The sequence below is a fragment of the Choloepus didactylus genome, chromosome 11 (assembly GCF_015220235.1).
Source record: "Choloepus didactylus isolate mChoDid1 chromosome 11, mChoDid1.pri, whole genome shotgun sequence".
Classification (NCBI taxonomy): Eukaryota; Metazoa; Chordata; class Mammalia; order Pilosa; family Megalonychidae; genus Choloepus; species Choloepus didactylus.
This window is the reverse complement of record NC_051317.1, coordinates 31,789,869-31,817,618: the sequence shown is the minus strand read 5'-3', so window position 1 is coordinate 31,817,618 and position 27,750 is coordinate 31,789,869. Positions and strand designations below refer to the sequence as shown.

The 27,750-nt window shown below is 41.0% G+C and overlaps 1 protein-coding gene across 2 annotated transcripts in view; it reads right to left on the bottom strand.

The window, feature by feature from the left end:
* The window catches only part of ADCY2 (adenylate cyclase 2), a 510,848-nt gene that overhangs the window by 370,321 nt on the left and 112,777 nt on the right, over positions 1–27,750 (bottom strand). For both annotated transcript variants that reach the window (XR_005210959.1, XM_037799254.1), the window contains exon 3: positions 23,936–24,097. Coding sequence is in view for 1 of the 2 variants with exons in the window: in XM_037799254.1 (XP_037655182.1) it covers positions 23,936–24,097 (162 nt within the window). In the remaining variant the exon portion in view is untranslated. The remainder of the gene's footprint in view (positions 1–23,935; positions 24,098–27,750) is intronic.

Genomic DNA, 27,750 nt, shown 5'->3' with positions numbered 1-27,750 from the left:
ATAACTACTATTTAAAGCAATAAAGGTGCAATGTATTTAGTTACATTTTACTTAATTACAGCATTAAGTAAAAGTGAAATGAATGACAACAATGTCACAAGGATGGGAGGAAGGAATTAGGGAAATTCTAGTATAATATACCTGGTCTACATGTAAAGCTGTACAGTATTATCTTAAAGTGAACTCCTGTTACTTAAGCATTTAGTATAAACCCTAGGTCAGTCACTAAAAAAAGTTTTAAAGTAGTATTAATGGTAAGTCAAGAGCAGAGATAATAATGGAATCATAACAAAATGCTCACTTATAACCAGAAAAATCATAAAAAGAGGGAAAGAAAGAAAGAAGGAACACAAATATATGAGATAGTGAGATTTTTCCTTTTTCTTTTTTATTGAGATTGTTCACACACCATACAATTATCCAAAGATTCAAAGTGTACAATCAATTGCCCCTAGTACCATCATACAGCTGTGCATCCATCACAATTAATGTTTTTTTTTCAATTTTTAGAACATTTTCATTACTCCAGAAAAGAAATAAAGACAGAAAAAGGAAACTCAAATCCTCCCGTACCCCTAAGCAACCCCCCTCCATTGTTGACTCATAGTATTGGTATACCACATTTGTTACTGTTGATGAAAGAAGGTTAAAATATTACTAACTGTAGTATATAGTTTACAATAGGTATATATTTTTCCTATATGCCCCTCTGTGCTGCTTTGAATGTATTATGTCCCCCAAAATGCCGTTTTCTTTGATGTAATCTTATGTGGGCAGACGTATCAGTGTTGATTAGATTGTAATTCTTTGAGTGTTTCCGTGGAGATGCGCCCCACCCAACTGCGGGTGATAACTGATTGGATAATTTCCATGGAGGTGTTACCCACCAATTCAGGGTGGGTCTAAATTAAATCACTGGAGCCATATAAATGAGCTGAAAAACAGAAGGAACTCAGTGCAGCTGTGAGTGACATTTTGAAAAGCAACTGAGAGTGACATTCTGAACAGGAGCTACAGCCAAGAGGGACACTTTGAAGAACACACAGAAGCTGAGAGAGGAGCTGCAGATAAGAGACAGTTTGAAGATGGCTGTTGAAAGCAGCCTCTTACTCCGGAGAAGCTAAGAGAGGACAAAACACCCCAAGAGCAACTAAGAGTGAAATTTTTGAGGCCTAGAGAGGAACGTCCTGGGAGAAAGCCATTTGAAACCAGAACTCTGGACCAGATGCCAGCCACATGCCTTCCCAGCTAACAGAGGTTTTCTGGACACCAATGGCCATCCTCCAGTGAAGGTACCCAATTGCTGATGTGTTACCCTGGACACTTCATGGCCTTAAGACTGTAACTGTGTAACCAAATAAACCCCCTTTAATAAAAGCCAATCCCTTTCTGTTGTTTTGCATTCTGGCAGCATAAGCAAACTAGAACATCCTCTGTTATTAACTTCTAGTTACAGTGTCATACATTTGTTCTGGTTCATCAAAGAAATTTCTAATATTTGTACAGTTAATCATGGGCATTATCCACCACAAGGTTCATGTTTTATACATTCCCTTCTTTTAACTGCCAACTTTCCTTCTGGTGACACACATGACTCTGAGCTTCCCCTTTCCACCACGTTCATGCACCATTCAGCACTATTAGTCACTCTTGCAACGTGTAACTGTTACCTCTATTCATTTCCAAACAGTTAAGTTCAACCTAGTTGAACATTCTGCTCATAATAAGCAACCACTCCCCATTCTTTACCCTCATTCTATATCCTGGTAACTTGTATTTCATGTCTATGAGTTTACATATTATAATTAGTTCATATCAGTGAGACACTTCAATATTTGTCCCTATGTGTCTGTCTTATTTCACTCAATATAGTGCCCTCAAGGTTTCTTCTTCAACCCATTTTTTTTAAGACAGTTTTGTTCACACACCATACAATCCGTCCTGAGTAAATAATCGATGGTTCCCTGTATAGTCACGTATTTATATATTCACCTTCAAGATGGTAGATTTTAATAAAACTATGTCAATAATTACTTTAAATGTAATTGGTCTAAACACACAAGTAAAAAGACAAAGGCTTTCAGATTATGGATAAAAAAACAAGACCCACCTCTATGCTGTCTACAAGCAATTTACTCTAAATTTAAAGACTTAGATAGTTTAAAAATTAAGGATGAAGAAAGGTATACCATGTCAAAAAAAGCTGGCATGTCCATACTAATTTCAGACAAAGCAGACTCCAGAAGAAGGAAGATTGTCAAGGATAAAAAGTCATAATACAATCCTGAACATGCATGCGTCTATTAATAGAGCATCAAAATACATGAGGCAAAACTGATGGAACTGAAAGAATAGACAATCCACCATTAGAGGTGGAGACTTCAGTAGCTCTTTCTCAGGCAGATTAACAATGGAGAAAATCAGGAAGAGCATAACAGGATCTGAAGGGCACCATCAATCAACTTACAGAACCCTAACAACAGCAGAGTATACATTCTTCTCAGCCACACATGGAGCACTCACTAAGACAGACCACAGTTCTGGGCTGTAAAACAAACTTCAATAAATTTTAAATAATAGAAATCAAATAAAGTACATTCCCAGACCATAGCAGAATAAACTGCAAATCAAAAAAGCAAATTCCTAGCTATCTGGAAATCAAACAATATACTTCTAAACAATCCACTGATACCCATCAAAAGTGGTGGGTTCTCTGCCCAAATCGCTCAAATGACTAATTCCTAAGACACCAGGGTTTCAAAGAGAAAAAGAATTTATTGCTAGGCACGGAACAGGAGATTAGATGGCCTAAGGCCTAAAACTATCTCCCTTAACTGCAGTAACCCTGATGGTTTTAGAGTACCAAAAGATGGGCAGGTTTTAGGAAAATGAGCACTGTGGCTCGAGATGACAAGGTAAAAGATGATTTGGAATTGGGGTGGGTTACTTCTGGGCTGACTCAAGTCCTTCACTAATAAACATTAGGTACGGGCTGTATTTAGTGATCGTAAGACTCTAAAGCTGAAAAACAGGATAAGGGGGTATAAGTGAGGGCCAGCCACAAGGTTTTTACGATCACAAGATAAAGGCTATACTGTTATACAATTATTATCAGAGATCATGGATGCTGGGTTACAGTTCAGAGATTTCAGGTATTTCTCTCTATGTATTCGAATATAACAGAAAGTAAAAAGAAATATCTATATGATTCAGTAATCATAATCATCCCCTAAATCCTAACTTCTTAGGAAAACCATCAGTCAAGGAAAAAGTCTCAAGGCCATATAAAATGCAAATGAATCCACAACATCAGAATCAGTGCTTAGAGGGAAACGTAGAGCATTAAATTCATATATTAGAAAATAATATCTAAAATCTATAACATAAGCTTCCATTTAAGAAAATGGAGAAAGAAGAGCAAATTAAAACTAGAGGAAGCAGAAGGGAGATGATAATAAAAATTAGAGAAGAAATCAATGATATTGAAAACAGGAAACAATAGAGGATATCAAGAAAGCCAAAAGTTAGTTCTTTGAAAATATCAATAAAATCACTAAACCTCTAGCCAGGGTAACCAAAAATCTTAGAATAATTGAAGTTAGCCAGGGTAACCAATAACCTTAGAATCATTAAATACAATAATTTATGTTGCATTTGATTTGTATGGTGCAGTATCTCTGCATTTAAAATGAATTATTTCGGTTCTACAAGACATCACTGATGACGATAAAATTGCCAAATGCCCTGTGGTCACTAAGCCTGCAGTTCTGACAAGTGCCATTGGGTGAGAAGCCCAGATAATTTCAGGGATGGATGCAGGAGACGGCCCGTACGACTGGGGACCACCAGACATCCGTTGGCTTCCTGTGCATCAGCTCTATGGTTTATCAAGTCACACTTGGTTTCACGTAAAGGTCTCTCTCTGATATTCAAAGGGTCCTTCGAGGTAAACAGATTTTAGTTCTTCATGAGGCATTTGCTTCTAGTTTTTTTTAAACTTGGAACACAAGAAGAAAGAGAACACCAAGCAACTTTTCCTGGGTCTGGGCAAAGAACTTGTGTTGCCCTCTTCCCAGCTGCGGACTCAGGGTCAATACTTCTACCTTAATTTCCTCGGCACTGTTTCATAATAGATGTCTGAGCTCTACCACCTCATATCCACCCCACTTTCTTTTACTTCCTGGTGGATCATGCTATTTTTCCCTTTCATTATTTCACAGGACAGTTTTTAAGCAGATGGACAGCATTTGGTTTACGTAATTATGAAAGGCTAGAGCTGGAAGGGACTGCAGATGACTTTCTCCAAATCCCTTATTCTACAGATTAGGACTTTGCATGGGAAGAGAGGGATGGAAGTCACACAGCTCACTGGTCGAGCTCAGCCCAGAGGCCTGGCTACAAACTCCTAGCTCACTACTCTTTCCTTAGCCCCTGTTGGAGTTTTTACCCTTTCATCATCATGAGAAGCAATCGCAGACATATTTTCCTGCTTCACATACCCAATCACAATATAAGACTGGAGTTGGTTCAACCTCAGGCATTGAAAAGTCCCATTCTTTTGGTGATACCTTAACTATCTTTCCTTTAAAGTATGACCCAACATATCTAATTATGGACCCCGTGCCAAAAACTTAATTCATCCTTAGTCCGCCTTTAAAGCCAAGAGAATCACTTGCAAGTCTTCTTTCATCAGGTCAATCCTGGAAAAGCTGATTCTTCTCTCTAAGACTTTAAAACAAATGGGTCTCTGAGGAATTCCACAATGGCTAGTGGGGTGGGCTCTGCATTCACACTGCCAGGGTTGGAATCCCACCTCTTCCACCGACAAGCTCAGTGACTCTGAGCCACCTGCCTCGGTTCTCCACCTCTGGTTGCTCCAAAACAGGGAGAGTTACATGCTCTGCCGCAGAGGGTGTGGGATGGTGACATGAGTTGGAAAGTTAAAAGTGTTTGGAAAAGTTAATGTGAGTTAATGCTAGTTAACTCCATGTTACCAACCAGAAACATGTGCAAGTCTTAAGTAATTAGTAAACGTTCATCAGTTAGTTTTTTCAGTCCATTTTCTGGAAATAATTGCTTGTCATAGTAAAGACTTTAAGATAAAGGTATTTCTGTTTATATTTTACTCTTCCTTTTGTTTCTGTTTTAAAGACAAATATCTCAGAGAGCACTGACAATTTTGCTTTAGTCTGAGTGAATTGCATACAACTTAGAGCCAATTACAATCCTTACTTTTTTTTCATAAGAAATTCTGTCAAGCCATACTTCTCCTTTTTTGTGCTTATACACAGATCATCTTTTGACTTCATCCATTCAAAGTAAATTTAATCTTAAATTAATTATCACATGTTCTAAATGGACAAAACTCCCACTAGGTCTTTATTCTGTTTCCATCATAATCAGTATCTCCTGCAGACCATGCCATCAAAAATTATATAGGGCTGTTCTGGGCGTTACCCTGTCCCCAAACAAGCCTTGGATTTAAAACGTGAGATAGGTCGAGTCAGGGATCACCCTGCCACAGGCATGTGAAGGCTTCTTTTCATGTTGACACACTGCGGAAATGATTGCTACATCAGAGACCACATCAGTTCCCTACGGCTGCTGTAACACATTACTGCAACTTGGTGGCTAAAGACATAAAGACAACAGGAATTTATTCTCTTGCAGTTCAGGAGTCCAGACGTCCCAAATCAAGGGGCCACACAGTTGGTTCCTCCTGGAGGCTCTGGAGGAGAATCCAGTCCATGCCCCTCTCCTGGCTTCTGTGGGTCTTCCTTGGCTTGTGGACGCACCACTCCGTCTCTGCTTCATTCTTCACGCAGCCTTCTCCCAGCGTGCTGGTGTCTCAGATCTCCCTCTCCTTTCTTACAAGGACACCAGCATTGGTTTTAGGACCCACCTAAGTCCAGGATGAGTTCATCTGCAGAGTCTAAATTACACCTGCAAAGACCCTTGTTTCAAACAAGGTCACGTGTGAGGTTCTGAGGGGCGAGGATTCAGGGGGACACCGTTTGGTCCACTGCAGTAATGAGCCCTCCCAGCGACCACTGCTTTCCCAGCGACCACTGTCCTCTGTCTTCTTCTCAAAGGCATCAAGCAGACTCTTGCCAAGCGCCTTGCTAAACCACAGACACCCTCTGTCTCCAGCATCCCCCGACACAACAGCCTACGGTGTCTACCAAGAGCATGTGTTTCAGCCAGACCTTTAATAAATGGGGAAGGGTTTATAGTTGTGTGAACATATTTTCATTTTACAAGCCTTGCATTTCACGCCATCTGCAGATTCCAGCACTCATGCTGCCAGTCAGCTTAAATGTTATTTTTAGACGCCAACTCTGCAGGCTAAATTTTCAGACATTCTAAACAAAATATCTCAAGGGTCTTTTAGGACCCCATGAGGGTAGGTTGTATCAGAAGCCAGAATCATTTTGTGGTTATGTCAGGAAAACAGAAAAGAAAACATGCGCACAGAGAAGGATCAAATAACTGATATTTATGTAACTGTATCATCCACAATGGTCAGGAGAGTTGACCAAAACAGGCAATTATAAATGAAACACAAGCACCAAGAGAAATCCTCAGCAAAGAGAATTCAACCTGACAACGAATAAGCAGAGTGTGGCAATGATCCCAAGACACGGCATGAAAATCCTTGAGTGCCTTCTCTCCTGAAGGAAGCTCTGGTCTTCCCGGGATCCCTCCCTCAGTTTGGACTTGAAAAGAAAAAAACAGAGGTGGGACTGCAGCAGAGGCCTTATCAGTCAATGACCCTTTAGTAAAATACAAGTGCAGCCTTATTTCACCACAAGCAGACTCAGCCAAACCCTGTTCCAACCACCATTTCCTGGAATTTTTCCCTTCAGCTCCTTCGGAGACACTCTGGGGAAATGTTAACCAGGACTTCGCAAGCTGAAAAATTTATGGCAAGTGTGCCTGAATTTCCTGGCCAGTTAAAAAAATGTCAAAAAACATAAATGTGTGACATAAAATTTGAAGCATCTTCTTGAAATCCAGGAGATGATGATGTTCAGACACATTCGGGGCACAGCTGAAATCAGAGATGAGAGCAAATAAAACCCCCTAAGTCTTGCAGTAAGTGTGGAGGTGATGAGATAATTAAATAAAAACTGGAGTGTTAATGTGAGTGAGGCTTATTCTGAGGCTCATAAAACAAAGTGTTGGGGGGTATATTTCTAAAAGTTGTACATTATGCATTTTTTGGAAAAAAAAAGTGTTTAGTAACAGTATGTTAATAGAGACATTTAAAGATTTTGCAGGGTGATAAATTATTACAGTTGGAGAGGAAATAAGATTACCAGTTATTAATCTAGAACAGGGGCTGACAAACAGTGGCCCATGGGCCATGTCAGGCCACTGCCTGATTTTGTAAATAAAGTTTTATTGGAACACAGCTACGCCCATTTGTTTACATATGGCCCACAGCTGCTCCTGCACTACAAGGAGCAGATTCGAGAAGCTGCCACTGAGACCACATGGCCCGTGAATCTGAAAATATTTATTCCCTGGTGCTTCCCAGACAAAGATTACCAACTCCTCTTCTAGAACACATACAAGCCTTTCTTTGTTGCTGATGATTTTACTGGTGAGCCCTGTTGGCTGAGTGACTGGTGGGTCTAGCCATCATCCTAAATGTTATGTTCTAAACACAGAATCAGGTGAAGTAAGAACATCTTGACAATGGTGAATTATTTAGTGAAGAATTCTGTTATAGGGCAAATAAAAACTCTTTGTAAATGGTGACAAATCCACATTTCTGGATGTCAGATCAGACCTAAAGGTGTCCTAGTGTATGCCAAGGTGCTTGAGAGTTTTTTTGGTTTTGTTTAGTTTTTTACTCTTTTTCACTTTGGTAACCCTTAGAAAAGGACCCAGAATGTAGCTGTCACTCAATATGTGTCTGCTAGATGGATTAAGGAACTTCAATTGACATCAGTTTAACCAGTTGCATAAACTTACAAGAGACAGATTCATTAGAGTCGTAACTTGATTTATAAAAATAATACAATTTAATTCAATGTAATTAAGTTTTTCCTTCAAGAAATTAGCTTGGAAAACCAGTTATTCCCATTTGTGTGCTCTCCTTTTGTTTGTATAATTGTTGATCTAATTGATAGGGTGTTGCACTCCTCCTTAAGGTTTATAGGAGGCCTCCATTAGCTGCTCTTCAAAACCACCCAGGGACATCGTGGTTGATGCAGAGTATTTAAGTCCATTTAAATATCTCAGGCCACAGTTCTCTCCTAACTTTAAAAGCTGATTATGTATGTGTTACTGAATAATAACAAAGAAGTAAGCCCAAGAGAGAGAATGCCTGGAAATCCACAACCTTATAAATAGCTGCCATTTACTGGACACTTACGGGAGTCAGGCCTTTTTCCTCAGTCCTATTCTGTCACAGGTCCTCCTTTACAGATAAGTAAGCAAATGGCCAGAGAAGCTAAAGTACTTCCTAAAATTCATACAACCAACTCATGCAGAAGTGAGATTTGAGCCCAGTTCTTTCTGAATCCCTAATCAATGTTCTTTCCATCACACACCATGCTATCTTTGGGAAGGAGGAAAACTAGGTCTGGGGGATTCAGCAAAAATATTCTATAAAAGAATTTATCTTCTATTTTTGCTCATACAGCACACAGAAGCTTTCCAGGTTCTACAGCTTGAGGCTCACCATGTTAGATACAGAGAATAGCAGCATTCTGTGCATCTAATAAGCTGCCAGGTGCCTAGGAGGGACCAGAGTTCGAAGACCAAGTTCCTTCTCTCAAGAAGCTTCCAGTAATGCAGGGGTCAGAAAAGAGAGCACTGTGTTACTCCAAACGAGATGCGGTCAGGACCAGGCTCTGGAAGCTCAAACGCTGGTGTCTGGAACAAGCTAACAGTCCTTGAGCTTCCTCGGTTGGGTCACTAGGCAGATGACAATGGGAAGGTGCTCCAGAATGAGGACAGACAGGTAAGGTGACTGGAGGCAGGTAACCTAGCTAAGCACCAACTCCACGCCATGGGAGGTGGGAGTGGGGCTGCAGAAGCAGCCAGGGCCTTGGCACACTGGGCCTGGCACACCGGGCCTTGCACACAGTCCCGAGAGATGCATTATTTCATTATGCATGTACTCAGAAGCCACTGATGAGTTGTCATTGATGTATTAAAAAGGCAGACTTGGGTTTTAGGGTTCTTTCTCCAATAGGTGTGGGAGAGGCTGGGGGCCAGTTCCATGGCTCCTGGATCCTCTGAGAGCAATTGGTATGTCCTCATCAGGGGTCAGTGGTGACTGGTTAAAAAGCAGGAGCCTGATATAAGAAAGAGTAAGCGATGCACAATGAGCAGAATCAAGTGCCTGATGGATGGGTGGGTGAGTGTCCCTGAGAAGAAGACAGGATGAGTTCCAATGCAAAGGTTGGGCAGGTGGGAGAGAACGGTGCCATTCACAGAGAGGACGGGCACAATAAATGGGAACATGATGAGTTGAGTCTGGGGGATGCTTTGTTTGAAATAACTGTGGGGCTCTGCAGCAGAGATAACTAGTTGACAAATATTTAAGACAAACATATATTTTGAACTTGAGCCAGAGATTATCGTGATGATTTTTAAATTGTATTCAATAAAATGGAAATAGTTTTACTCTGTGGATATTATAAACATTAGATTTACATTTGTGTTAAATAAGAAATGAGAATCTTAAATTGATCCAACTGTAAGCTCAAAGTATTTCGTAAGATTTTCCGTACGACGAATCTACTCTAAAAGCAGAATAAAATTTCTGAACATCTACTTAAGCCTTTTATCAAGAAAACACTAAATTCTCTAAATTCCATATGAGACAGAGATGGAGGAAGTAAATGTGCAACCCATGTACTTACTTTTACTCAAATTTTGTTTAGAAATGATAATTTTTACCCTTAAAACTTCTGATCAATGTGAAGCCCTTTTTTTTTTAATAAGAAAAAGCTATGACTGAACAAAACTCTACAAAAGTCCAAAAAGCTATAAAGGCAAACTCCAGTTCATAGAAGCATCCAGAAGGTGTTTTGGTATGCCAGATCATGCAACAAAAGGAACCGAAAATGTTTGGAAACTGACTTGCAATGAGATAGTTAAGATATCATGGTCGTAGGACCTTGGTTCTTAGAGTCCTCTGAGAAGGTTCTCTAAGGGAAGTAATCAAAATGACAGTCACCTGAATCAATCAATTGCTGAACCAGCTATGCAGGATGACAAGGATATTTATGTATCCCACCCGTACAGGAAAGGTTTTTCAGGGCACAGGTGACTCTCTGCTGGGACCCACCACCTCGTTCTCAACACCTGTCACCTCCAATCCTGCGGGCCTGAGATTGGCCAGGAGTGGACCGTGTCCCACTGGGGGACCACTGTCGTTGTGAAATGAGGCTTCTGCCCCATGAGGATGTGGAATTTTCTCAGAGTCTGGACATCCTTCAGCAGAAGGGCTCCCAAATGAAAGCCAAGCTCTGCCTCCGAGAACCTCCTTTTCACTTAATAAAAAAATCAACCATTTTCAACCTGTTGATAAGCCTTAAATCAGAGTCATACAATGTGTAGCTTGAGGCATTAAGTACTTCATTGACAAGACGTCCTGTGCTATGTGGAAGGCAGCTGACCTGAGATTCATGGCCTCAGGATCCCTTATAGGGTTTTTGAAAAATGTCTTTATTTCTACATGAATAGGAAATCAAATTGGTGACCTCGTCTACCCAGGTGAATAGCTAAAATGAGGCAAGCTCTGTTGGTTCAGATATAAATCCTGCAGGGATTGCTTGAAATAAGGCCTCCAGCCAATGTTCCTTCTGTAGGTAGGTTACTATCATTGGCACCAGTTTTTTTTTTTCTTTTTTGTCTACAGTGAGTAATCCCAGTTGCTTGATCTTTATGTTATATATCCTCTATGCTAGTTCTTCAATCATCTTTGTCTCTTTCCTCTGATTCCTCTTTAATACTATCAATTTGGAGATCTCAGAAAAGGATTTAAAATCTATGTAAGGATCTGACTTTTCTTGAGGAAAACAAGCAGCTAACCTAAAGGACTGAAGACGCCAGGATTGTTGTCACTCTGGGTAATCACCTTTAAAGGACACCACTCGCTCGTCCACCTCTGCTTTGGCTGCTGTGCTCAGATACAGTGGTTTCAGTATCTGGTGATTACTGCTCTTGTGATATCAAAGAGGGCCAGATGCTTATTTACCATGTCCCTTTGCTTGATCACTCGCTGCTCATTCACTCTATCACCCTCACATTTATTCATCCATGCATCTGTTCAATGTAACAAATGCATGGATGAAACAAGTGTGTAGCAAGCATGTAGCAATGTAACAAGCGTGGCACTTGGTGCTGTGATGAATACAAATATCTAAAAGCCTTGGTTCCTGCCACAGATCTCAGAAACTCATCTCAAGGCCCAGAGTATATGGGACAGAAGAGACAGTGAGCAGGAGGTACAGACAATTAGGCACACTGAAATGTGTGATGCTCACTGTAAAAGAAATACTAGTAACAGGGATGAGGGTGCTGTAGCAGCACAGGGAAGGTGTCCACCAGTCATCTCCACATCACTGAGCCTCCACTGATCATTCGGACTGACAACACCGATCCTTTCACCACCTTAACTCTGCTCCAGTCAACTTGCTGTTTATCCAGGCAGAAGCAATTCAATGTTGGGGAAGAGAAGTGGGAATGCTTGGGGATTAGACTACAAGGCTTTTTAGGAAGAGTCCTTAAAACAGGGAAACTCAGACCTTCTAGACCATTAATAAAACAAAGACCAATAAATGCATGGCTAGAAATCTTAGAGGACTATTCTGTACTGTGAAAGCTGTGTTTGGTCTCTGTATCTCTTCTTCTTTCCCTGCTCACCACAGCTCAAAATCTAGACCTAGAGTTTGAGGCTCAGAGATGGCATAAAAGACAAAATATTCGGAAATCAAAGAAAATGTTAGAAACTAAAGGAAATATTTCCAGTTTGATACATGATACAGCATTTCTTCTTCTCCTCCTGAAAATTATCGAGAAGTACCAAGGAGAATGTGAAACACATAGGTATTTAGGAGATAGATAGAATCCCAGACTCCAAAATGGGTACATGGGCTACCAAAAGCAAGCCCTGGTATCTTCCAGAGGGAGAACACTCACAGACAAAATACCTTACTGGCCACAGATGTCAGAATGACAGTGAAGATATACTTCTTCAAACTGACAGACACTTGTAGAGGTGTAAAAGCCACGCCCTGGTATTCAATTATAGGACTGTTTATGGGAGCCCTCCCAGATCCAGTTGGTTCAGAAGACTAAGGGTGATTGACATTGTCAAGGCATATTTTCAGGAAGCAGTCCATCTCTGTAGCAAGGGCGATCTCACAGTTTGTTTCTCCAATGGCTGTGGAGAAACTCAAAACTACTTGGAAATCATTTGGTATAGCGATTCCATCAGTGCTAGTGCAAACAATGATGTTAATCAGTAGTAACAGTAGCAGTACAAGGAGCTGTTGCTGTAGGTGGTTCTATTAAAAGAATACTCTGGAAAAGGGAAAGCTAAGCCAAAAAGATTGATTTTTTAAAAAATCAGATCTTAGTAGAGTTGCTAATCTTCAGAAATAAAGAATCCACTGGTCAGCCAGGCAGAAAGATCACCTTGGGTGTAAGGAAAAATAATCCAGGCCAGCCTTAGATGATCTTCAATGATACTTCAATGAATTCTAAAAAGTAGAAAGAGTATAAACAATCATCTAAGCTTAATGCAAAAAACTAAAATTAATAATGAAACTAGAAAAGAAAAATCCCCTATCACCCAAAAATAGAAGAACATAATAACAACAAAAGTGACTCTTGATTCAATAAGAAATTCAAAGCAAATAGAAAAATATCCAGAAAATGAGGATAATGAACACATAAGGGATAGAGCTAAAGCAGGTTTCAGAGGCAAGTGTAGGGTCTTCAATACTTATATTAATAAACAAAAGATAAAAAAATAAATGGATGAAGCACCTCACATAAGAAGTTAGGCCTAAAAGCCAAAACAAAAATATAAATCAAGGTAAACCAAAAGAATAAATTACCAAAGAAATAAACTGAAAATGAAAATACAGAAATCAGAAAATCAATTAAAATAATAACTATACACAAAACTGTTTAATTGGAGACATAAAGTAAAATAAACAAACTACTAGGAATAAATGGAGAAAGGATTAATAACAAGAATGAGAAACTACCCAGAGACAAGTAACCAAAAGGACAGTGGAAATTGAAACCATGAAAAGAGGTTACTCAACCCATGAAAACACCACTGAAAAACTGGATGAAAGAGGCTGTATTTATAAGAAAATATCTTTGACATAAACAAACTCCAAACCCCAGGAGAGAAAGTAAATCTAAACAGAAGAACTTTAACAGGACAAAAAGGGAGCTGTATTTAAGGCAATGTGATATATATTTACATTTGAGAATAATGAGCTCATTCATGTAAAACTCTCAGAACTGTCCCTGACCCAAGGCCAGTGTGGCAGAATTATTTGCTCATATTGTTGTCCAGCTAGACACAAGATCCTCAAGTTAATGGTCAAAAGAATCAAGCATAACATTAGAGAAAAACACAGCATGACCTGTTAAGCTGTATTTCAGAAATTCAAGGATGGTTCAATATTACAAAAGGAGAGAAGTCATACAATCTTGGATTGGATGGGTGCTGCCAAAAAGGAAAAACAAAAACAAAAACAACCTTTTCACACAAAGTTCAAGATCCAGTCTTCAAAACAAAAACAAACCAAACACACAAACAAAACCATTCTAAATAGGAATGGATGGTTACTTCCTTCACATTATAAAATTGATTTGTCTTAAGCTTACCCCAAGAGACAGTGTAATCCTTACAAGGGAAAGACTAATCTTCCTGCATACAAACTAGACAGGAGTGTAGTCTGTTACAGTAATTATTCCTAGAGGTAGTAGGCAAAGCAATTGGAAAGGGAGGTTTTAAAAATTAGAAATTTGCAAATGATATGATTATATACATGGAAAACCTAAGAGAATCAAGTGAAAAGATTACTACAAACAAGAGGGAATTCACAAGTGACTGGATGTAGTGTATTCCCTGAACACCTTTTGAATCCTTTTTTTTTTTTTTACCAATTTTTTAAATGTGAATGTGTAGGGCAATGAGCCAAGGAAAGCTGTTTTATTGCCCTGCCTACTTGGAGCCACCCCTCAGGAATTCTTTTTTTATGTTTTTTTTTTTTTTTTTTTTTTTTGCTTGCCCTATGGATGATAGCTTTGTTTAAACAAGGGTGAATTCGCATGTTTCCTCACTCTGAAGTCTTCTAGCTTTGCTCTATTATCTGGTGTGTCACCACAACTACCTCCTAAGGAGACGTCTTCATATTCTGTGCACAAACAGCTTAGCACAACCTGATCAGGCAAGAGAGAGGGAACCCACAGGACTCTCAGGCCTTGGAGAATACACAGAGGGGTTTGCAGCAACCCATGGAGGCAGAGGGGTGAAAACGCAGTCCAGTGGTGAGTGTTGGTATCTCAGCTGGGTATGGTGGGAGAGATTCAAAAAGATGGAGCAGTATAGCCTCATAGTCAAAAACCTGAGACCCAGGATGGTTAGCTAATGGGGCTGGCAGTAGTGAGGGAAAAAGGACATAGCACCAGACTGGTGGTGGAACAGAAGTGGGAATCTCCAAGAGAGGGGGTGGCATGAGAATCCATGCTCTACAGCTGGCAAGTGACCCAATAAATGCTAATCTTTTATTTTTCTCTCTACTCCTCCCAAGAGGTGAACTCAGGGAACTACATCTCAAGGGTTTCCAAAAGCCAGGTGCTGCATTAACCTCCAGGAGCTTAGACACTCAGGTATTATGAGAACTCCACTCACAAATGGAGCCTGGGATTCTGTGACCCTCCCACAGTGAAGTTCACTGCCTTGAGCCTGGGTAGTGCACACTGCAGGATGGTCTTTGGGGCAATTGGAATTGAACTTGGGGCCTGAGGGCATTTCACACCCAACTGTTGCCCTACTCAAACTCCATGAAGTTGCTTGTGCTTCCATCATTACTATATTCTATAAAGTATTTTTATGTTCCATTTCTCTTAGCTCCCATATAATCATTTAAACTTAGCAAAATACATTACTACTGCTGCCACTTGCAGTAGTATTCATTGAGGGCTACGTACCAGCCCAGCTCGGTTCAAGTTCCTCCTACAAGTTAGCTCATGTGATCAGCACCAAGGCCAGCAACCATCCACAGAGGTGGCCATGGCTTGACATTTTACAGGTGCGAAAACAGAGTAAGCTAAAGGATTCAGCAAAGTTCATGCAGAATGAAGTTTGGGTTCTCCAGGAAGCACATTCCAAAACAGAGTTTAGTGTGTATTAAGGAGTGCCCTTGGGATTGATGACTGGACAAAGGGGAGTTGAGCTGATATCTAGAGCTCACAGTTGCAGCCCAATCCACGGACAGCTCCAGAGCTAGAATGGCCCATCTGTGATGGGGCCCAAATGGCTGGGATTTATACACCTACCTCAATCAATAAGGGATATGGGTCACCCTAAGAAGAGCAGGAACTTGGACCCCGAAGCTCTCTGCAACTGAGATAGTCCCAAAGGGAGGACAGATGAAAGCTGGCCACCAACAACCCTCCCAATTGCTGCACCAATCTTTCCTTGAAGAAGATCTGGATGGTCCATATTTACATCCACAGCCAAGCTACATGGTAGAAGAATCTGAGTCCAAACCCAGACCTGCCTGAGACCAAAAGGCTTGCTCTGGCTGCCATCCCACACTCTATGCCATGCCAAGAACTTCACAAGCTGCTGAGAAGGATGAGTGATGGTTAAATCCAGAGTGCAGCCTGCAGGACCTCACACCCCCAAGGTGAGGCAGAAACTGACACACGGTCTCCTCATAGAAGGCATGCTGTGATTATTGCTACACAGAATAGTATGGGTTTCCCCTTCCTCTGCTCTTCCCCTGCCTGCCCAGTCTGTTACATTCTGCAAACAGAATGCGCATGTTGTTGGCACTATCAACAAGCAGTCAGCAATATTAACAGCTGATGATCCTGGAGCATGAACCATGTGGCTGGCCCAGTTAAACGCTGTTCACTTATCATCTCACTTCATCATCTCTGCCATCCCAGGAAGAAGTCATTGCTATTCTTCCCACTTACAGAAAACTAGGATGAGCCACAGTTCTGACTCTTTGGCATGTCTAACTGTCACTACCAGTGCGTCCTCCATCCACTGCATGAACTCGTTGAGTTTTTCCTTACTCTTTAAAGAGATTTCCTTAAGAACCAGAGAAAAGTTATTGCCAAAGTGAAGTCACACATATGTGGTAGATTGACTCATGTCTCACAATAAATGATGTCTTCTTAATTTTAATCCACGTTCCTGTGGTTGTGAACCCATTTGTAAATAGGACTCTTTGAAGACGTATTGTTAGCTAAGGTATGGGATCATTTGTGAAAAGGATCTTCTAAGATCCTGTTTAGGTGTTGTGCCAGTTTGAATGCATTGTGTCCCCCAAAAACCATTATCTTTGATGTAATCTTGTGCGGGCAGACATTATCAGTTTTGATTAGATTTCTCTGAGTGTTTCTTTGCAGCTGTGCCCCACCCAGCTGTAGGTGATGACACTGACTGGATATTTCCATGGAGGCATGGCCCCACACATTTAGGGTGGGCCTTGATCAGTGGTGCCATATAAATGAGCTGACAGGCAGAGGGAACTCAGTGCAGCTTTGAGTGATGTTTTGAGGAGCAGCTACAGCCAAGAGGGACACTTTGAAGAAAGCACAGGAGCTGCAGATGAGAGTTTGAAGATGGCCATTGAAAGCAGACTCTTGCTCCAGAGAAGCTAAGAGAGGACAAATACCCCAAGTGCAACTAAGAGTGACATTTTTGAGGATCTGCATCCTAGAGAGGAATGTCCTGGGAGAAAGACATTTTGAAACTAGAACTTTGGAGCAGATGCCAGCCACGTGCCTTCCCAGCTAACAGAGGTTTTCCGGACGCCATTGGCCATCCTCCAGTGCAGGTACCTGATTGTTGATGTGTTATCTTGGCCACTTTATGGCCTTAAGACTGTAACTGTCTGACCATACAAACCCCTTTTATAAAAGTCAATCCATTTCTGGTGTTTCGCATTTCAGCAGCATTAGCAAACTAGAACAGTTGTAGACCAAGTGAATGAGGGTGGACCTCAATTCGTTTTCCTGGAGCCCTGATAAAGAGAAGACCACAGGAAGAAGCTGGAAGTCAGTGGAAACCAGAAGAGCAGTCACAAGAAGAAAGAGATCTCCATTTGACTGGAGGCAGAGATGCGAGCCAGGGAATCCCAAAGCCAGCAGCAAGCCAGGAACAGAAGGCTACAGACTTCAGGGAGAAAGCAAGGCCTTGCCTGTGCCTCGATTTTGGATGTCTACCCTCTGAAATTGTGAACCAATAAATGCTTGTTGCTTAAGTGACCCACTGTGTGGTATTTGTCATAGCAGCCCTGGCAGGCTGAGAGAACAGATATTATCTCTCTCAAGTTCTTGTAACTTATCAGATTCATCATTCGGACCTGAAAGTTCATTGAAGGAAAATTTCACGTGGGATTCCCTATCAGGGAATGCTGATTTTCTCATTATCTCCTGTGTGTGTATATTTAAATTATGGATGTTTTCATAGATGCTTAGAATCAAGATTTTTCACATGCTAAGTATCTCCATTTAAAGTAAATATTTGAAATGGACGGAGCCTCAGAAATTTGTATATAATGGAATAAAGATGCATGGATTGATTGAAGTATGAAGAAAACCAATTGTCAAGATGCCAACCAGGATTTTTGTTTCCTAGCTGCTAAAATAAATGCCATACAATGGGTTGCTTGACACAGGAATTTATTGGTTTGCAATCTCAGAAGCTAGAAGACTTGCTTCATTCCAGGGTTGGTATCTTCTGGCTGGAAGGTAATTTGGGGGGTTCCTTGGCTGTTCCATCACTTGGCAATACACAGGATGATGTCTTCTCTTTTTTCCCTTTCTCTCTTCTCTGGCCTCTGGCTGCTGACCATGCTCCTTCCCCATGTGACCAATCTCCTTTGCATATAAGGACTTTAGCCATACTAGATTAAGGTCCGCTTTCATTCAGTTTGGGCACATCCTAACAAATAACATCTTCAAAGATTCTATTTACAAGTGAGTTCACACCCACAGGACCAGGGGTTGGGACCTGAACATGCCTTTTGTGGGGGGCATGATTCAATCTCCAACAAGCAGTAAAATAAACCTTTCAGCCATCATTTAATCCACCTATAATAAAGTATCTTACTTGACATTCATTTCTTCAGGTGGACAAAGTACATGGGACTCAGATGGTAGAATCAATAAGAGGATACAGACAGCTAATAGATGATCTTCACTTTTAATTTTTAAAGAAATACTTCTTTTTGACACTCCTTGGATTGATCAAATCCCCAAGACAAAATCCACAGTCTGACAGGGCTTCCCTGAATCTCTGTGCTTTCAATCCCCTGCAAAAGCATCTCTGGAAATGCTAGAAAATAAATCTAGGCCTCATTCCACCATTACAGTTGAATTGTTAATTACCAACATGAAATTTCATTGTCTCAAACATTCTTATATTTTTATCTGAGAACTTGCCAGAGCCTTTTAAAGTGTTTAGACGTCCTGCATTATGTGTTACTATGTGTTTATTTATATTTATTTATTATGTTTACTTGCCCAACCAAAACTCTCTCTGGTGGAATGAGTATTCAATTCTCCTGCCATTTATAGAAGGAAGCACATGTTTCAGGCTGTAGGAGAGATAGCAGGGAGAAAAGAGAGAAGGACTGTAAAATCCATTTAGATTTACTTTAGGATTTAGTCACATGGGGCCCTTTTCTATTTTTACATCTTCTCCACCCTTAACTCCATTCCTTTCACATTATAATGCCTTTAGAATAGGTAAACCATAGCTTGCTAAAATAGCATATGGGTATCATCAATCAATAGCTTGGTATTAAACAAAATAGAAAGTGGCACACTCTCCTTTCTTGTCCTTGTGGAAACAATATCAAGCAATTCTCCAAAGACAAAAGTAGGAGCAGAGATCCAAATTCCTAACAATTAGTCTCTTCTACAGCCAGAAACCGGGCAGCTGGCAACCTACTGATTTTCCTTTGAGCATCTCAGATTAGATCTTAACTGTAATTTAATTCCCGACTCCATTTTACACTTCCTGAATTACCCCTAAAAAGAATCAGTTACATAGCAAATCCATGTTACTGTTGATAACAGGCTTACCATGGAGGGCAGGCCACACTGTCAATTTTAGGAGCAAAATATCAAATTGTATCATGACTTCAACAGATTAAAGAATCCACAGTGTAAAGGAATCCTGTAAAATTTCTCTAAAATATGAATAGTCCAATTAGAAAATCAGCAAGCACTCCTTAGCTTATCTCCTTTAATATGAATTCTCACAAAACTGGCTCGCTTAGGTAAATCTATATTCAAATCTCCCCTCTCTCAAGGGAAAATACAAGACAAAGGAAATGAAAATTCAGAACGTGCTACAAATATCAGGGAAATAAAAATGCAAGAAAAGCGAGCAACTTTCAAATTCAAAATGGAATCATGATACAAAAAGGAATATTTGGAAAGCTCCTTGAGGGTGGTGAGGATCAGGTCTTCAGTGATCCTGGCCAGTAAAAGCAAAGCCAATGGACAAGAGGTGGGTTGCATGCTCACGATGAATGAGGCACTTCCCCTCCTGCACAGCCCTCAAGACCTGCCTGAGGATTCCCACTGATGGACCCACTGTCCACGCCGGAAGACATGATTCCCGCCATTTTCCTCAACTCATCTCATCGCTGAGTGACGGACACTTCCCCAAGGCAGGAGAAGCGGGAGGCTGCCACTGCAGCACCAGCTGGTGGGAAGCTTTTTGTTTTCCAATATCAATTTCCCTTTCCCTGACATACTCATAAGCAAGAAAAACTCCTTGCTGCTCTCTTGGAACTTTCACTCAAGTGCCTGTTACCCTCCTGACACAAGTAAAATTCTTATTTTCTAGTCATCAGAATTGCTAAGGGCTTTTGGTGCTTATGCTAAACTTATGATAGAGCAATAATATGTTCTTCCTAAACGAACAGTATAAAACTGCTTTTGTAAGTTCACTGATATTTAAATATTTTCTTCCTCTTATTATTAAGGGGTTCCAGAATCCCTTAATAATTTCTAGACAGACATCTTGCAGGGGACAATATCAAGTGAATCATAGGAATAACTGAAAAATGTCTCTTCTTCTCCAACAAATAAACTCTCTGTTTTAAAGGTATTAGCACTCACCCCTCTTTCCTTTCCTGTCTCTTCCTTCTCCTTCCTCCCTGCACAATTCCGTTCTTAAGTCATCAGGCTCAGCAGAGTAAGAAAGGGTCTGCACCAACAGGGCACGAGGAAGACAGTCGTCCAAGGGCGACAAAGCCCGAGCTGGCTGAGGGGGACTTGCACTGGGGTGGGGGGCTCGGGCAGGGGGATTCAGAGCCTGAGGAGGCATCTATGGGGGACAAAGGGTGACAACTGAGATAAGAGATTCATTACATCCAGGGTTAATAAGCAAATACATTAAGGATCATGGGGCCAAATTTCTCACTACGAGACCAGGGAGCCACCATGCAAAGTGAGAAAACCAGAATGAAACCTGGATATAAACATTAGTATGAACTCAGGATTCCTAATGTATCCATAAAAATGAATCTAGACCTAACCATGTGTGTGTGTGTCTGTGTCTGTGTCTTGCCTTGGAGGGGAAATGCAATGCCCCAAAGACAGGAGAAGCACCTTTTGCCCAGAGCTTGGCTTCTGAATGCCATTCTCCACTGAAAAGAATCAGAGCTCCTCGGAGAAAAGGCTGATTCCAGTGCTGGGGCAGGGAAAGGACAAGATGAGCCTGAAACAACTTTTGGGCCAGAAAGCAAGGAAGTGCTCAGAAAATGATGGGGACTTAGAAATGACACAGAAGCCAGTTTGCAGGGGTGCCGAATGGCTAAACCTGAGGCTATTTGGTCATCGATGTAATCAGCAATGGTGATGATTTATAATCTGTTGATTAAATAGAACACAAGACCACAGAGATATAAATAAGTAAATGAATACAATAAAATATTGATGAGATACAGGATATTGGCCTGTCAATGAAGGTCAATATCACCCTGCTTTCTGAACCATCAAAGAAAGACTGTATTTTGTTTAGCACAGATCCATATTAAGAACTTTTGTTCCATTTCCTTTCTATCAGATCAATGCCCTTTATTTTAAGTAGTTTTCCTTTAAATAATTACAGCACCACAATATAACCACCAAATCTGTAGCATTCTAATTTATACACACTGCAGGTAAAAGGAATTCAATAAGTGTTTCTCCTGCGTCATGAGCCAGTTCTATTTTTAGGCTATATTTCCAGCAGTGGTCAAAGGCACAGTTCTTTTCTTCACTATTTGCTATTTGCTAGAACCCTTCCATGTTATATTTGTTAGCATCTTTTGCTTTTCTGAGCTCTTGAAATCATTGTGAAATTATTTCTAAAGGGATGGAAAACTGACCTTATGTTCTATTCCTTTTAATATTAGTTTGGAATACTATTTGGAACACTATGGAATAACAAATTTTTATTCCATGTCTTGCTGTCCATCGATAAGAAGCATTTTTCTTTGTAGGCTTTGAAATTTGAGTAAATAAAAATTAAAGGTACATTTTTTTCCCAAAGTTTTCTAATAATGCAATAAAAGGAAATGTTTAAAAATAAACAACTCAATTCAGTGCTTAATGACCTAAATATGCAAGGTTCTTTGCAAAGCACTTCCTTTTTAAAATTTTAATCCCATTTGATCCTTACATTGTTATTATACTTCTCACTTCCCAGATAGCCCACATATTTTTTATATTACATCTTCACCGGTAGATACTTATTTTTCTATGAAGGGGAAGAAGAGAAACATACAAAACATTCATGGGATGTGCTCCAGGGTGACCCCAAACTGGGAACGTGGTGCTGTGAGCCGGGAAATACCTTGTGTCCCGGTGGCCTGTGGGAAAGGCCTTTGCTGCAGTAATTCCCATGACATAAACTGACCAAGCACATGATGCACTTATTCAACTGCAAAACATACCTGCCACCTTATCTGTGCCTTGACCACCTAATGTGGAGCTTAAGTGCCCAATTAAAGGGGAGGGTGAAGAGTGAAGAGAGGAACTTATGGGAGAAAGGAGAAATGTTCCATAAATACCCCTAGGGAGGCTCTGAAATGCAGAAAAACAAAGATAAAAGCTGGGGCAGAACCCGGTGTAAAAAAGACCCTTTCTCCCACTTTTTCCCTTAATAGAATGTCCACCTTGTGGTGTAAGGCTGCCTTGACTTCTGGGGAAGCCGGGAGGGCCTCGCATGGCAAGTTCCTCTCTCCTTCTGCCCGGGGGACTGGGTGCCCTGGCCAAACAGCCCTCCTGATAGAGGGGACCAGGCATGGTTCCTGGTGGGCCCTGCGTAGCCCTGCCAGCCAGCAGAACCTTTCAAACAAGCCATTCCCTCCTCTCGCGGGAACCAGGGGGCACCACGTGACTAATGAACTGCTGTCCATCTCATCTGTCCAGCGTTGGGTGTCAAGTGTCCAGCCATCCCCAGAGCCTGGGACAGGAATCCCTCACCAATGGGGTTAAAAGGAGGCATTTGATTATTCGATTCTTTACTGCACAGTCTCCATGCTCCCCTCGGGGTGAGGGTTACCGGCTTGAGGTGGCTTTCCACTGCTTAGTACTACCCACAAAAGCCAATGTGAAACCTGAGCCCCTGGTGTAAAATCAGAGGCCACCTCCTTTGCACTCACTTAATGCAGACAGAACACGTTTGATAAACACAAGTCTTTCCAGCTCCCATTAATGAAAGTTGTGATCTGAGCACTAAGAGACAATATTGAGAAGGGAATCCCTAGAAAGCTTTCAGACTAAGAGAGGTTCCTGTAGACTCAAGTGTAGACATCCGGTTCAAAACCAAGTTTCCAAATAAAACACACCATGAAGTGAATCACACCCCAGTTTCTCAGTCCCGAGGAGGCCCATATGACACAAAGGATTTTACCCCTTTCCGAGGACACAGATCTGCTCACAACTGCAATTCACCCAATCCTGCAGCCTTACAGCTGTGGCTGTATTTGTTGCATTTGATTCCATCAGGTAAAAATTTTAAAAAAATCCCTTTTTTTACAGATAATAAGAGAACGATAGCAATCGCTCCAAATAAACGATCCTGATGTTTACTGATGTGCATAACAGGAAACCAAATAGCTTTTTAAATGTTTTTATTTAATTAGGTAGAATGGTTTCTTTCAAATGCCATTTATTGCTAAAGCTAAATTTGCTATAGTAGCATTTTAAAGAACTTTTTTTTTTTTAAATGCCGTTAGGCTTATTGGTGAATTAAGAAATGGAGAAATCCTTTTTCTTCTGTAAAGAGGAGACTTAGGATATCAGAGTAGAGAAAGGTGGGAAAGCATTATGAATTTACTTGTATAAGTTATTTCACTTTAAAAATAAAAGCATTAAATTATAATGCATAATAGGAGGAGCTTTTTACCATCAAAATCATACCACCATACGGCAATAAGTAAAATGGAGTAGCCATATCCAATTTTCCTGCTAAGGTTATTCAATGTTTCTTCTGCTGGGTGACTCTTGATTCCACGCATGGTGGGGAGGGGTGCTGGCTGCCCATCAGCCTGACTCCGCGTTAGCCTCAAATAGCAAACAATGAGCAGCTTCCAGGCTCCATTCACAGTCCCCCGACGGGTGCTTGGCGCTCCCACTCCCTCCCACCCCTGCCGGATGTGGGTGGTCTTTGCTGACGATGCTAAGTTGCACCTACCTGCCAAACCAGGTGTTCCTTGGCCCCCGGCGTTGCAGACAGACAGACGCTCAGCACGATGGTGTGGGAGGAGGAGGTGAGGATGCTGGCAATGACGGCGTCCCGCATGTTGAAGGGCAGCATGGTGTACACCACAAAGATGATGAAGAGGAAGAAGGACACCTGCAGAGAGGCAAGGACAGGGAGTGTCACCGAGGATGCAGGCCTGTCAGTATTGCTTCTTCCTTCCCATCAGAGGCCCACAAAACGATGTGAACCATGCCCAGTTAAGAAGTGATATCATGGCAGAATAAATGGCATATAAAAGAAATCAACTGGCTAACAATGAAGGACTAGCTGTTGTGATGGAGTAAAACAGTCTTTCTTTTTTTTAAAAAAAAAAACAAAATTTTGGGATTTCCAGTTTGGGTTTCTGAACTAATTTAGGTTAATCTGAGCACTTCATGGGCATGGATGCATAGCTGGTCCTAAAATATCAGGAATTGTACCCATGCTTTAGAATTCGCACAGTGGACCCTGTAAATTATTTATCAAACCCTCTTGGGAGACCCAGGAAGAGTGGATGGGTGATACCTGGAAGGGTTAATGAACGTGGATACAAGGAGCACAGATATTTAATAAACAAACTTAAAAAACCTAGAGAAAGGCACAGGTTGGAAAAGAAAATGGCTTAGAAGGCAAGAAAAGGGATTTTCATTATTCAGCAAGCATAGAAGATCATCATAAAGGATAAAAAGGTGATAAAAACCAAGTGAATAAAGGAACCCAGTTCAAGCGAATAGGGAGTAGAGAATAGGAAAAGGGCATGTAGGAGCTTCTGTCCATAGCTCTTCTGCAAAAGAAAAACGAAACAAGGGAAAGACCTTGTCGGACTTTGAAAGCCGGGCCCATGTCCCTTTCAGGGGACCCTAAAGTCCAGCCCAGCCGGAAGCAGCGAGGACTTCACAGCAGCTGTTCTGTTGCAAGCCAGGATGTGAGCCTGGAGAGCACACAAGGGCGCAGGGCTCTGCTCCCCGGGGGTTCACGCAAGGCCTAAGCCTGGGTGGATGGCCGGCTTGCTTCCCATCTGCGATTCATAGGATTCACAGGAATCTGCCCTGCATATTAAAATCCTGAAACAACTGTCTATCCTCATCTCACTATTCAACAGAGGCGTCTTCTAAGCTACATGTGTAAAACCGTCATAGACGAGAGCGCGCGGGCAAGGTTCAGAAGACAAATAAACACCCCCCACCCACAGCGCTGCCCTTTGGTTTTCTTCGGGGCATCACAAGCTAAAGCTCCGTTGAATCCGCACACACGTGGGCTGAGGGGAGCAGGGACTGCCGATCCCGGCTCGGGGGACTTGGCGACCCGGGGGGCCAGCAGCTCTGGGTGTGCGTGTCCTCCAGCCACTCAGGATAGCCAAGGAGACACCCAGGGCCCGCGGGGGGACGGGACCAGGGCCCCCCTCGGGAAGCCTGCATCCCCAGAGGGATGTGCCTACTTCCTTCCAGCTCCCCCCAACTCACTCGACATGCACAAGGGCCCACAGCCAAAAACAAAACAAAACAAAAAGCAGGCAAATGGATTTCATGGCTATACGTTTGTCTGGCAAATTCTTTTTTGTTTTTTATTTATTTTTTTCCTTTTACCTTTTTAAGAATAAAAGACTATGAATCCTTTTTCAGTAAAGCATTATTATTTAGCAGGACATTCATTTTACTCATTCTGTTCCATATACGGAATATAAAACCAAGGCAGAAAGCTACCCATAGTTTACGTGCCAAAATGCAAAATGGAGATGAGTAGAAATGGGGCATCTCTCTTTTTTAAAATTATTTTAAAATTACTTTATCAAATAAAAATATTTCCAAACAAAACAAAACAAAGCAATGGGAAAAACAAATATCCTGAAATAATTTCATTTCTTCCAATATACTCCTACCATACCAAAAGAAAATTTATGAACCACAGTGACACCTGAGCATTCCCATATCATTAAATTCACCCTCAATATCTTGTCTGTTCTTATCAGATTACCGTTCCCCCTTCACTAGCTGCTGTCTATCTCTAAGTCCCCCATATTCTACAATATAAGACACTTATTTTACATTTTTCAAAGGGGCATCTCTTTTGAGGGATTTTTATTTAAGCCTAACCCTTCCCCTAATGCTAAATCACTTACCCTCACTCTAAATTTAACCTTACACCTAATCCCAACGCTTATCCTAACTTAAAGCTAACCTTAATACTTACCCTTACCTTAAAATAACCTTAAATTTTATTCTAAATGGAATATCTGACCTCTTAATTCCATTTTAACCTCATTCTAACCCTCACCCTAACCCTAATCCTAACACTTACATTAATCCAAATCCAAATTTACTTTATCCTATCCCTAACCCAATCATAACATCAACTCTATCTTTAAACCAAAAGTTTTCTTCTCCTCTATCCTACCTTAATTCTAACCCTATTTCTACAACTAATCCTAACTTGACACTATCCTTAATCTAATTTTAAACAAATAACTTTAACTCCAAATTTAACACTATCCTTAATTTATAAATCCCAATCCTAAATCAAACCTAACCCACACTAACTGTAACAATAACCCTAATTTATAACTTTATTATAATATGAAATCTAAATCTAATCCTCCCCTAGTCTTATCCCCATTCTAAACCAGTGTTTTTATCTTACTTTAACCATAGCCATAAAACTAATTCTAATCCTAACTCTACTTTTACTGTTATTATAATCCTAAACTTCTCAAGCACCATAATGTTAACAATAAACTTGTTCTAATCTAAGTCTAACCCTAAACCTAAACTGAAACTTACATATATACTAACTCTAAATCTAAACCTAATCCTAGCCCTAATGCAAAAGCTAACCCTTCATTTTAGCCTAAAACTAATATGTACCCAAATCCTAACCCTGTTACCCTCATTCTAATCCTAACCATAAAAATAACCTTAACACTATGTATAGCCCTTATCCACCCCTACCCTTAACCCTGAGAATCCCTTACTTATATACTGGCACTAACCCTAAACTGAATCCTAACCCTAAGGCTAACTGTTGTCTTCTTCAGTTGTCCTCTGAGCTTTTCTGTGGGAAGTGGTGACCCACACTGGCAGGCTGGGGTGTGTCTCCCACTCCATCTTCCCAAGGAGAGAACATGCAGCAGGAGCTCTGGGAACCCCAAATTGCATTTTAAAACCACTACCTCCCTTTGCATGTGTCATCTCATTTGGTGTTCACAGTAGCACTGGGAGCTAATGAGCTTCACCCCACTTTACACTAGGGGTGCCCCGGCCCAGAGAAATGAGAGACCTGAGATACTGCCTAATATCTCCAACTACTCAGTGTTGGCACCCAAATTTGAATCCTGAAGTCTATCTAACCCTGTTGCTTGTTCTTGTGAACAATTCACACTGCTTCCCACCCCAGTAGATGCAAATCACATTAACTAGGAGAGAGACCAAAATTTTAAAAAGAAGGCGTAACAAAGCACTGATAACAAACCCCCATCTTCCACCCTAGGATGGGAATGACAGCAGGCACTTTTTGCAGCTGATATAACAACTGCTTTAGAGCATCTCGCATGATTCCTCAGGGGTGGAATTTCTTCAGTAAATGGGACCTATTTTAATAGGTCACTTCAAAATTGCTCAGACTGCAAGTACATGATCATATGTCCTTCACCTGTATATATTTAACTTCTAGTTTATGTTTACAGGATAATTTCCGACAAATTATAATAATCTACAAAAATCATTATAAATCAGAGGAAACAGTTACACTAAATACTTGCAAACTAGAAGCTA